Source organism: Cebus imitator, unplaced genomic scaffold (assembly GCF_001604975.1).
Source record: "Cebus imitator isolate Cc_AM_T3 unplaced genomic scaffold, Cebus_imitator-1.0 Scaffold61, whole genome shotgun sequence".
Classification (NCBI taxonomy): Eukaryota; Metazoa; Chordata; class Mammalia; order Primates; family Cebidae; genus Cebus; species Cebus imitator.
Genome location: NW_016107376.1, coordinates 9,711,389 through 9,724,867, shown reverse-complemented (window position 1 = coordinate 9,724,867; position 13,479 = coordinate 9,711,389). Strand labels below are relative to the sequence as shown.

General features: G+C 41.4%; 1 protein-coding gene across 2 annotated transcripts in view; it reads right to left on the bottom strand.

Annotated features, from left to right (window-relative positions):
• The window catches only part of FNDC3B (fibronectin type III domain containing 3B), a 374,192-nt gene that overhangs the window by 17,951 nt on the left and 342,762 nt on the right, over positions 1-13,479 (bottom strand). For both annotated transcript variants that reach the window (XM_017529886.2, XM_017529887.2), the window contains exons 24-25: positions 2,809-2,975; positions 185-312 (exon numbers count right to left, since the gene is read on the bottom strand). In XM_017529886.2, coding sequence (XP_017385375.1) covers positions 185-312; positions 2,809-2,975 — 295 coding nt within the window. The remainder of the gene's footprint in view (positions 1-184; positions 313-2,808; positions 2,976-13,479) is intronic.

Sequence of the window (13,479 nt, the reverse complement as noted above, 5' to 3'; positions counted from 1 at the left end):
AAAAAAAAAAAGAAATGTAAATTAGGGCTCGCCCACCCTGAAGAATTAGTAACAAGTACAAGTTAGACAGTTTCTACCATTGATTTTAAGAAAAACATAGTTCACTGAGCCATTCATAGCAATGAGCAGAGGCGTGGAGCCAGCCTGACTCAGTTGCATCTGTGCCATCCACACCGGTTCTTACCTGTTTGTACTCAGATTCTCTTCCAACCAATACCTGCAGAATGTAGTTCACAGGGTCGCCTTTCATTGGTGGTACCGTCTCCCATAGAATTTCACATGAATTTCCTTCTAGCTGTGTTACTCGAGGTGCTGAAATACAAATCCACACATCCAACCTCAAAATTCAAAGTATCATATTAACAGTCAACACTTTAGCACTATTAGTAAAAACCCAGAGAGAGCAGGATTGTTTCTATGTTTCCCTTGAGTGAGGAATTTATTTGTCCAGCCTCTCATAAAACCAGCAGGGTGCCCTGTAGGTACAGAGAAGTTACTCCATGACTAAACAGCCATTGATGAAAATCCTTTGCTTATTATCCCATTAATAACAGCTTGATGTCGATCATGTCTTTTGTTCTCCTATGAAAACTGAGTGTCCTCTGTGGCTTAGGCCCTATAGGAGGTATCCTGGCAGATGCAAAAACAGATGAGACAAACCTTGTTTTCATGAAACTGAAGATTCAGTTGAAGGAAGGGGAGAGCAAGATATGAGACACATACAAAAAGAAACATCAGGCAATAAAAATGAGAGGTACAAATGAAATGTTGGAGATTTCCAGGGGAGGAAAAGAACATATCTGGGTGAGGGTCTAAGGAAAGTCTGAGGAGCAGGTGACATTTAAGGACAGTCCTGGGGAATGGTCAGCATTGAAAGCCTTTAAAAATTAAATTATATTTATATATATTTTATTTTTCACCTACTGAACTTCTCATTCTCATTTAAAGCTAAATTATATTAGTCTGTAGTAAAGCACTTAAAATATTTTAGATTAAAAAAATATTTTCATGACTTCTATCTCTATAGCTTGATTCAATATGACATTTTCCCATTTTGTAAGTAGAATGCATATCTGCTGTCTTAGCCTTCTTAAATTTTAATCTCTAATTATAAGCAACTAATTCTTCAGAGTTGTTTCTACTTGCAATTCTGTATGAATACTGTTTCAGAAGAATAAAGCTTTCCATAAAAAAATAAAAAGAAGAAAAGGAGCCTATCCTGGAAATACTTGGTGAAAACTGCAAGCAATTTATGAAAAAACTAAAAAAGGAAGCCTATCAGATTAAACAGTCCTCCAGTTAAGGCAATAATTTCCTGTATCTAAGAGAGGAAGACCACCTGATCATGCGTCAGAGTCAGAAAACTGTCCTTCTGAAGGAGAAGGGCCGGGAGATGCAAGCACTGTCAATGTGCCATTGTATTTTTTGTAAAATGAATCCCCACCAAGAATCACTTTGAAAGTCAAAGACAGTACTCCTTCACACTAGAAAGACCCCTGAAGTGGGATAATTGATCAATGTGGCCACTCTGCCTTGGTACTAACAAACCAAAGCAGCCAGTGTGCTCAGACATCTTTTCTGCTCTAACTGAAAAACAAAGCCGCACCAAAGGGCCAGGGCATTTACTGCCAAAATAACCTGGCAAGGCCATGCATGTGCATGCACATGCATATTAGTTTCTTAGTCACATAATGAAGGGTCTGCCAAAGAGTCTGCAAGGCAGGAAAGCAGGAGGAAGGTATTCACCCTAAACTAATCCTGGAAGGAGTTATAAGGTTCACAGAATCCAAGCCAAACCCTGGCCCAGGTCCTGGAGAGCTCCTGGAGTTGACTCTGTGTCCTGGTTGTAGCTGACACGCCTCCTCCACGTGGAAGTAGAGAGTCAAACACGTATGTGAGGATCTTTTCTGCAGGTTGTACTTACCTCGCTATCTATCAGCCTTACGGTTATAGCTGCATACAGTCACTTGTGCTATTTGTCCCCTTAAAGACAAGCTTCAGGGACCTCCACAAGAACCACAGTATTTGCAGGAGATGAGGCAGCGCCCTCAGGAGTCCATGAGGGGCTGGGTGGATGGGCCAAGCTTGCTATGGCTCTTGTTACTATTTCCTACCTTGCAAGTCAGCTGCACAGGCAGAGCTCTGTGGCTAGAGAACAGGCTGAGGGCTCAGCAGACTCAGCAGGAGGAGGGTCCAGGAAGAATGTCTTGTTCACTTGCCTTGACAGATATCGGGGAAGATCTGGATATGTGGGGCTCTCATGACTTCTGCAGCATTTGATCCCATTAAGGGCCAGAGTAGAAAAGTAGTCACCCACAAACTTGAAGATAAGTACCCAAGGAGATTAGAGCAGCACGCTGCCACAGCTTTCCAAAGGCATCCCTCCACACCAAGAGTTGTGGGCCAAAGGGGAAGGCTGCTGGGGTTCCCTAAATCAGTCTCTAGGCACCAAAGTCACCCAAAGGTGGATACCAACCTCTGCTTCTCTGAATGTCTAAGAAAGGGGAGTCTGACACCTTCCCTGGAAAACTCCCTTAAGGACTGCAGCACCAGGAATTTGACCCTTATTTCTACTCACTGGTGTTAATAAACATGCATACATACAGAGAACAGTCATTATCTGTAGGCCCTTTCCTTTTAAGGCCTCTCATTTCCCCCAGACAAGCCATTGCTCAATCTTCTTTAGAATGTTCTTTTGGTTCTATCCTGCTGACATTGTACTGAACATCAGAAAAGAGCTTCTTCCTATACGTCCCAACAGCTCCTTACTCTCACAAGAGTGTGAGAGAGAATACACAGTCTACACACCTTTGATGGTAGGGGGGACACTTTTGGTTGTGCTGAAGACATAGGTTTCTGAGAAGGGCCCTTCCCCAGCCTCGCTTGCTGCCTGGATTCTGAAGGAGTAACATGTGAATTCCGTCAGTCTCTGGACCTTGTAGGTGTGGCTGGGTCCTCTGTAGATTGAAATAAACCTAGAGGAAGGAACAGAATCAATTAGCCATCTGAACTTATATTAATGACAAGAAATTAATTATGATGCGCTACTGGAGATGATCAGGCCAACTTGGTAAACACTTTTCATAAATACTAAATTAATAATCAGCCAGATGGTATATCAGGGTTAAGTTTAATGTCTAAGTGTATGTTGCTATAAAAGAAAAACTTAAACACATAGAAAGGCTGGAATGAGACTCCTTGAATTAGGATTTAGATTCTAGAAACATCAGTTGCTCATGTTTTTATTTACTAATAAAAAACAGAATTTTCAAATTTTTCATAAGGGTAATACCTACAATCTGATAGCATAAATTAATCTTCTGTGTACTAGGCAATGAAGTTACTGTTAACAGGATATCCGAGAAATAAGATGCCCTCTTTAGCCAAATTTTGCAAATAGCTGAGATTTAGCCAGGAAATGATTTTAATTTTAACCTTTATCTATCTTGCCAAGAGCTTTCCAAGCCCCTTTCCTCAACTGCTAAAGAGACATTTAGGATTATGGATTATTAAGAACACATGTAAAAAGAAAAAAAAAATACTGTGTTCACAGAATCATCCATCAGGTTTATCTGACTCATAGGCAAACAGCACAGGTGGGCTGGACAGTTTGCACTGACAGCTTTTGGCTCCTTCTCCCACCTGATCCAGGACTATTTTTCATTTCTCTGCTAATTAAGATTTCCATGAATTGTTAAGCATAGAAGGAACAAAGATAAAAAAAAACAAGGCCTTACGTTTGAGGCGGTTTCCCCCAGGGTCTTAAAAACAACACTTTCACAATAAAAACATATTTGAGAGCTACAGTGTGCTGTCATCTTTTTAAAAAATAGAGTTTAACTGTAAAATTTTGGAAATAACATAACTTCCCATAAGTCATGCAGGATCTTTAGTAGATTCAGTATTTGAATGCTGCTTGTCTAGTAGACACTTTGAGAACCGCTACAGAAGCTAATGCAAGACAGACAGGCCAACGGATTCTACATGTCCAAAGCCTCGTCACAGCATGTGAGGACAATCCACTGTCTTCAGATACTATTGGTCGGCCACTCACAAAATCATAATCCAACATGTCTGACTCTTGGGCCAATTTGGCCTAGGGGCAAACAATTTATGTGTTCATTTAGCAAACATTTCTTGCACATCTGCTGTGTGCTGGCTCTGTGGATCTGAAGGATGCATAAGACCTAATCCCTGTGGGTTAGCGGGTCCTGCATGTGGGCAAGGTTTTCCGAAGCAGAGCAGCAGCTTTTCCATGTGCTGGAGAATGGTCCCTCCGGATGGATGAATGAATGGATGGAAAAATGGAGAGATACAGATCTAAAACATTTTTTTTCCATTTTTTTTTTTTTTTTTTTAAATACAAAGCCTGTCAGAGTCAATGCTTGCTTTAAAATATCCACGTGTGTATTCAACAGCCTCTGCAGTCAAGTTCCTGAGCCCCGGTCACTTCACTTATTTAGTGTTCTGTCTGCTTTGCTGTGTAAGGAAGTGCCTTTTATTAAAGGCTGAACATTTTTAATTTCAGGGAAAGCCAGAGTCCAGGCTGAAACCCACAAATACCATGGCAACCTATTTAGCACTCTTGACACATTACTACCCTAATGAAGACATCCCTGCTAATGCTGGAGACAAACAGCTATTTATTAACTCAGCCTAACCTAGTCTACAGTCTCTCACAGGAGTAATTGCCCTTAATTATGTCACAAATTGAAGTCAAGGTTTAAGAAGTGAAAGTGTTACATCTTCATTACAAACCTGCCATAAAGCTCAGTTTTTGAAGGAGTTTGGAGAGGACTATTAGGAACTGTATGCTTTCCTGCCATGCCACACTCTAAGGGGGGTACTTCCTTTTGAAAATAAGTTCAATATATATGTGTACCCAGATCCAGTTATATACGTAGACAGTAGCATTCATAGTCACAAAGAAATTTACCAAAGCTAATTCAGTACTCTGTAGCATAACCTACATAGAACAGATAACATACATACTGACTTTCAAATACATGAAAATCTTCTGTTTCTAGACTATTTCGTTCCTTTAACTTCTTGTTTTGCTTTTGTACTGGAGCATTTTATTAACTTTAAAATTGCATTCCACTTTATGAAAAACATAGTGGAAACAGCTGATAGTACTGAGAAATTTAAAATCGTATTTGCGTCTGGAGGCAGTCTTACTCAGAAATACAAAAAAGACTGCATTTGTGTCTAGAAGAAAGTGGGAGTGACCGTGAGGGCTCTGGCGGAGATGTGACTGCAGAGGATTTCAGCTTTAAAGTTCAATCACCGTACCTTCAGTGAAGGCGGAGTTAGGCAGCTATAGGAGACCCACCTTGGAGCTGCAATTCCCCTTGGAGAGGAAGTTGGGAACTGGCAGCCTGGTGCTCCCAGCAGAAGGGAGCTGAGAAGAGGAGGGAAAGGGGTGGTTCTTGCTTCGTTCAGCCTTTCCTAGAAGAAGCATGTGTCTAACCAGTCCTCTAATGCAGGCCACTGCCAACTCTGCTAAAAATAAATCATCATCCGCTTGTTGCTCTGTTCAAAGCCATCACTGCTTTGACTGGCCTGTCTTCACCCAAAAAGGGCAGGGGAGGAAATTTTGGGAGTGGCATGGAGAAGAGCTCTCTTATTTCATTCTCAGTATATGTATGGAAATAGACAGAATAGATGGTAACTAATGCTCTCTTACACTAAGAATATTTCCTTGGAAAGGGGAAATAAACAGGTTAGAAGTGTGGGTGGGTCATTAACAGTTTATAGTCTAAATGAATTCTTGATGGCTCTGCCTATAACTTGTTTCAGCTTTGCCTGTAGTATCTTCTTGAAACAAGACACTTAGACGGCAATAAGCACACATGAGTTTTAATGTTGGTGATTTACCAATGGATAAAATATGTTCTGCATAGTCGGCGCTCCATAGCTCTGGGTTCCATACCTGTTGATCAACCAACTGCAGACAGATAGAAAATAACGGGGGAGGCCGGGCATGGTGGCTCACGCCTGTAATCTCAGCACATTGGGAGGCTAAGGTGGGTGGATCATGAGGTCAGGAGTTCGAGACCACTCTGGCCAATATAGTGAAATCCCGTCTCTGCTAAAAATACAAAAATTAGCAGGGTGTGGTGGTGCACACCTGTAATCCCAGCTACTTGGGAGGCTGAGGCAGACGAATCACTTGAACCCAGGAGGCGGAGGTTGCAGTGAGCCGAGACAGCGCCACTGCACGCCAGCCTGGCCAGAGTGAGACTCGGTCTCCGCCCCCCCCCAAAAAAAAAGAGAGAGAAAATAATGGGGGAAAAAAGGATGCCTGCATGTATACTGAACATGTTCTTTTTACTCCCTAAACAATACAGTATAACAACTATTTACATAGCGATGACATTATCTAAGGTATCATAAGTAAACTAGAAATGATTTAAAGTATATATATAGGAGGATGTGCATAGGTTATATGCAAATACTATGCCATTTTATACAAGGGACTGGAGCTTCCGTGGATTTCAGAGGTGGAGGTGTACACTGAAACCAATCACCCATCGATATTGAAGAGACAACTCTGCATGATACTATAAGGGTGGAGACACGTCAACATACATTTGTCCAGATCCATACAGTGACCAAGACGAAGAGCAAAGCCTAACGTAAACTATGGAATTTGGGTGATAATGACGTGCCAATGTCTTGTTCATCAGCTGTAACCAATGTCCCACTGTTGTGGGTGATGCTGGTAACAGGAAAGGCCGTGGATGTGTGGGGGTGAGGATGAGGGATATCTTTGTACCTTCAGCTTAATTTTGCTGTGAACCTAAAACTGCTCTAAAAAAATAAAAATATTTAAAAATGAAAAACAAAGTTCTATATGTCTATGAATACCGAATGACTTTGCCTATTCTGCTTGCCTGTTGGAGTACCCCACAGCGGGATGGAGCAAGGTTTCAAGAGCAGAAAGAAAGACATACGCAGACCTTAGCCAGAATGCAATGCCTATTCCCTTCACTGTGAACTTGAACAAGTCAGATAACTCTCTACAGCTCAGCTGCCAGACAACAACTGTCTTGTTCGCTTGGCAGGAACTCTTATGAGACTCCAAGTAAATTCTATGACTCCTTATCGAATATGTACTAGGAAGGCAAACAACAGATTCTGGGCATTTTCCAGAAATTCTAGGGGAAGGCTTACTTTTGATTTCAGTATTTTAGGCTTTAACATTGTTTGACTTTTTGCACGCAACTGCAACTGAAGGAAGAAGTCCCATCATGTTAAATCTTTAAATGTTCCTTTATTTTAAATCACTATGGGGGAAATAATAATATACATGAAGAATTTAGCTTTAGGATGTTTCCTTAAAAGAGTTTTGTTTTGAAAAAAAAATCCAAGAATGCTCTAACTGGCCTATAACTTAAATTCATGGTGGAAAATAAGAGAGAATGCTAATGTTTCTACATTTACTACCTTGTTATTACCTTATAATCCCTAGGCCAACTACAGGCTCAGAGCAACCCATTAATATTAACTCCACAGAATGCTCTAACCTCCTGACCTAAGATGACCTGCAAATGGCACTTTCAAAACACGTTTCACAATATCACAAATCAACAGCTCAGCACAGCAACATTCATTTAAAAGGATAAATGGACATTTTTTTTTTTTCTTAATTTCCCTGGACTCTATGGATTGTGTGTGTGTATGTGTATGAATGTGAGAGAGAGAGAGAGAGAGAGAGAGAGGGAGAGAGACACAGGGAGAGGGAGAGGGGGAGAGGAGGAGCGGGAGAGGGGGAGGGAGAAGGAGAGGGAGAGAATTTCCTACATTACTCAGGTGGCATTTGGAAACGAACAGTGCTCAAAATAGAAATGAATAGTATTCGCCCTCACTCTGCCAAGAACACAGAGTCCTATCATGTCTATGGAGAAGCAGATGGCATCAGGTGGGGACACCTGAGGCAGGGAAGGTACGATACCTAAATTGATTCTCATTTTGGCAAGGGTCCCCACTTACCAACTGAGCATGAACGTGCCAACAGCTATTGAGAAAAGGGATTAATTTCTTAACCCTCTGTCCCTGGCTATATATGGACCTTTTGGCTTGTGAGTAATCAGGCTGTAATTCATTAAGGGGCTGAATTTTTTCATGCTCCTTTTCTAAAAGATAAAATTTCACTATACCTACTGATAGTGGAAATTCTTTACAAAGAATAAAGGACTAAAACAAAAAAAATTCTTTTTGTTTATACTTCAGACATTAATATATTAAAATGGAGATTGATTTATATTCAAAAACAGGATGACTAGAATTTCTAAAGACCACTTGAAAAGCTTGCAAATTCCTGCTCTCCTACTTAGCTTTCAAGTATGTGCAGTGAACTTCATCTTCAAGGATGCTATTCCCAAAGTTTTCCAAATTTCTGTTTGCCCACTTCTGTTTTAGCGGCCTTGTCTCAACCTGAAAAAAAAATGTTATCTAATTCCATTCTGTTATTTTTGTTTTTAGTAAATGAGAGGTAAAACTGTAATCTGACTTCTATTTCTGGTCCATTTAAGATCTCAAATAGTTCATCTGCCACCTCTCACCTCTGCCTGTGCCTGGACATTTTAGCCTGAGACTGCCTAAATTACTTTTGTTTCAAAGGCTAAACTTTTATGATCCTTTTCTAAGAAATAATAATGTTTCTTTCTTTTTTTATTTTTTGAGATGGAATCTTGCTCTGTTGCCCAGGCTGGAGTACAGGGGCACAATCTCAGTTCACTGCAACCTCCGCCTCCCAGGTTCAAGCAATTCTCCTGCCTCAGGCTCCCGAGTAGCTGGGACTATAGGCGCCTGCCACCATCCCAGCTAATTTCTGTATTTTTAGTAGAGATGGGGTTTCACCAAGCTGGCCAGGCTGGTCTCGAACTCCTGACCTTGTGATCTGCCCGCCTCGGCCTTCCAATGTGCTGGGATTACAGGCGTGAGCCACTGCCTTCGGTCAAAAATGTTTCTAAAATCTTTTTTTTTTCCTCCATCAATTAAGGACTGAAGATAGCTATCATTATTCGCATCTTGTAGTAGGGGAAATTAAGGCAAAAAGAATGCAAGGAATATGCCTCTAGTCACCTAGAAATCCAGCAACAGATCTGCGGTTTCGACAGAGATTTGACACCCATGTCAAGAATCATGACAGCCTTCTGGTGGATATAATATGAAAATATCACTTACCAAACAAAGACGATCATAGGGATCAGGGACTAGTCAGAGAAGCACTGGAAACAAATCCTGGGGGTTTCTTAAGGGCCGGGTCCTGAGCTGGCTGCCTCAGGTCTATTTCGTTTAATTCAGTAATATGGTCTGAGAAACGTTAAGTAGGAGTTTGTTCTACAATAGGCAGACTGAGAAAGTTCATACCTCCTCAGTGCTCATATACTCCAGACATTTTTTTTTTTTTTTTGAGACGGAGTTTCGCTCTTGTTGCCCAGGCTGGAGTGCAATGGCGCGATCTCGGCTCACCGCAACCTCCGCCTCCTGGGTTCAGGCAATTCTCTTGCCTCAGCCCCCTGAGTAGCTGGGATTACAGGCACGTGCCACCATGCCCAGCTAATTTTTTGTAGTTTTAGTAGAGACGGGGTTTCACCATGTTGACCAGGATGGTCTCGATCTCTTGACCTCGTGATCCACCCGCCTCGGCCTCCCAAAGTGCTGGGATTACAGGCGTGAGCCACTGCGCCTGGCTTGTTTTTTTTTTTTAAGAGTCAGGGTCTCACTGTGTTGCCCAGGCTGGAGGGTAGTGGTGCGATCACAGCTCATTGCAACCTCCAACTCCTAGGTTCAAGGGATCCTCCCACCTCAGCCTCTGGAATAGCTGGGACCCAGTGTGCGGCTCCATGCCTGGCTAAGTCTTTAAGGATTGTTTTAGAGAAAGGGTCTCGCTATGCTGCTCACGTTTCCGGCCACGTTTATTAGCTGCCTAGTGTGTATTGCTTCAGGGTTTTTATACGCAGATTCTTTCTGTCCCTCTCTAATAGCCAAGAGGCAGGCTCCCCGTCCACATGACATGGCCCCTCCAATTTTGCTGGCCAAAAGGAAAAGTGTCTTGGGCACAAGGGCTAAGTTAATGGCGGACAAGCGGTAATTATCGGCTCTATCAGACCTGTCTTCCCCCAGCCCAATTTCATGGGAGCCTTGGTTTAAAAAACACTGCTGTCTGACTAAACCTCAGTAGCAGATTAACCATAAATGCATTCCTGGAATTTACGTTCTCAGTGCTGTGTACAATTATCAGGGAACATAGGCCCACGGGGGTCAGGACAAGGGGCAGCATCAACTCCAATTCTGTTAGGGCAGCATAACATTTCAGTTCAGTAACACAGATAAACACATCTTTAAAATCGTCGGCACAGCGCTACAATCTGAAAACGCACACGCTGATCCTGTTATTCTAGTGCCTGTATTAGGTTAGTGTAGTTTTATGGAAATGTTTACTTTGGAGATATATTTTTCTTGTATAACACGGGAACCAAAGACATTCGTAACTTCTGTGCTGCATCTGTTAAGAATAACAGACTTAATCACTCTAAGGCCAAACTTATTTAATTTCTGTTTTGCCGTTAAATATCTTATACTGTCTGCTTATTGTTTAATGTTAATTTATTTCCCTCAGCAAAATAAGGTCTGATAGTCCATATACCTCATAAGGCCTAGCACATAACAGTAATTCAAGAAAAAAAAAAATCGCTGATTGAATGATCATAATCTAATCATTGGAATATACTTAGTTCTATAAACATGAACCATCACTTTAAGGCTGCTTCCTACATAAATATGGACTGGGAATCTTCAGTATCGTAAGCCAGAATAAATGGGAAACAAATGTCCTACACCAGGGGGAAGAATCATTGCAACACAACAAGTCCAGGTGATCTAGATCAATTCTAGGCTGATTTGCCTGGAGCAAAGAATTTGGGCAAGATGCTCTTTGGGATCCCTTTTGTTTACAAGAAATATGCCCAAACTGAAGGGGAAAAAAACACCAGGTCTCAAAATAACAAAATAGAGACAGTCACTTGGCGAAAGACTCAGGGCATCTTTCTGTGCTTTGGAGGATGTGTCTGTAATTTCCATCCTATCCCAAGTATTCATCACGGTCTTCATCCCAAGGCTCCCCAGGCATAAGGTTACAAGACGGATCCTTTTAAGACTCATCCAACCTGTCAGCTTTTCTAAGAAGCCTTCTGTGTTTATTTGATTTTAAGCCTACCTTAGAGGCCGTGCTTCAGCTTTCCCTCTATACCCTGTACACGTGTCAATCTTCAGGCCTTCCACATCATCATTTGCTTTAATGCATCTGTGTCCTACCATCACCCACCAGACTGTGAGCTCCTTAAGGGCAAGGATCCATCTTAGTCATCTTTGTCCATCCAATACTTAAACAGTGCCTCTACTTCACGCATAAAACTCCAATAATTGTAAGTTGAAATCAATTTATCAGAAACAATGTATTTTTTTTTTCACCTAAATGGTAGAAGGCTTTGGTAGAAAGCCTACTTTCTACTATTCAAGAACTAAATAATGTAGACAAAGCTCTCAAGGCTTAGAGATCTGTGGGCATGCAATAAACAGAAGCTTCCTGGGAGGAAGGCTTTAAAAATGACTACAGCAAAACAATAAAAATATGTTTCCTTTAGAATGTTAAAAACATTTTTGGCTAAACATTGTATTTATAAATCTCTGGGTCATTTCAAATGTTTTGAGTGAGAGGTATATAAATCAACATCGTGAATCAGCACATCACAGGTGCAGAACCTTAGGGGTTTTTAGACACCATGTAGTCACTCTTAAGGGAAGTTGGTATTTCTCTTCTTATTTTCTTACTTATGACTAGCAGACGCTAAAAATATGAAGAAAACAGGGCAACACGCCCCAGTCATTTACAAGGAACGCCTTTTCGTAACGGATTTAATTCACGAATATTCTACACCGATTTGCTGCTTTAAGGTGAAAAGGTAAAAGGACATCAGAGATCATCTCCTAGTTTATAGTTTAACCCCTTTATTTAATGAATGAGGAAATGTGAAGAGCAATAGTTCAACTCTTTAATCTGATAATTACCAAGCACAGATATATTAATTTTCATTTTTCTTCTGTTACAAAATACGCTTTAAGTGCTAAGAAGAACATGTAAACAGCTGGCCAGGACTCCCACCCAACTTAGACATCGGCAGCTTTATTTTCAAAGTCCCACAGAGCCTGTGCAGAAAGTGTTCATGGTAACACTTTAAAGCTGCTTCCTACATAAATATGGACTGGGAATCTTCAGTATGGTAAGCCAGAATAGATGGGAAGCAAATGTCCTATTCCAGGGGGAAAATCCTTTCAATACAGCAAGTCCAGGTGATATAGATGAATTTTAGGTTGATTTGTCTTGGGGAAGGGTTCACGCAAGATGCTCTTTGGGACACCTTTTATTTACATAAAATACGCCCAAATTTAAGTGGAAAAAAATCTCTCTGAGAGCCCGCAGGTAAGAAAGTAAAATAACAATGAAGGCTATCTATGGTTCTCGTCCTGGCCAAAAGCGGGATATCTCATTTTGGCCACATTCATACAGCATATGCGAAAGAATATGTGCTTTACAAGTAGACGCTCCTCTAGCAACAAGGTCAGTGAAAAAGACAGCTGCCCCTTGGGAAGGAGACACTGTTCTTTTCAACTGCGGACGCCAAGTCCTAAAGAACCCTGAGGAGACTACACTGACCGAGACTATGCCAATCATAAGCATTATGATGTATCCAGTCCCAATCGTTCCCCACGTGTCAAGTTCCAACGTTAAAGGCTTGAACTCCATGGGCCACCCACTGCAAGGGTTCAGTTTCAAGACACTGAAGAAGGTCATCTTCAAACTAAAATTAGGCTGTTTTCCTTCTATTCAATCTCGGGAAAAGTATTCACAAATAGAATGAGAATTTATTAGGCTCTCTGTTCCCATCACTTTAATAACTTTCTGAGAGCCTTGGCAAATCTAATTTAAAAAGACAAATTTGGACTCTAGCTCCTATAATTAAGAAAAATACTGTTCCTAATGCGAAGTTTTCTTAAATTGTCATTTAAATGTAGGCCAGTCATTTGTTTGACTAACAAGGCAAGCCTTGGGCTTTCTGAAAGGGGAAGAAATAACATGTATTGATTACTAGATTCTGCACTATTTTTTGTCTGGCATATTTAAATGCCTCATGCCAGCAAACTCATTTGGAAAAGTGCTCGGGGAGCTTTTGTTCTGTGTCCAGGAGCTGCTGTGTCATGTAAAACCTTGGATCAGACTACACGTCTATATAGTTCTCTGTATGGGGCACAGTGGACGGCTGCCCCACACAGGGCAGGGTCGTAGCAAGAGGGGGTGTCCTTCTTGGGGCACAGCCTTCACTTCCCATATTTCTTTTTTTGTTGTTGTTTAAAGACAGAGTTTCACCATGTTGGTCAGGCTGGTCTTGAACTCCACCTCAGGTGATCCGC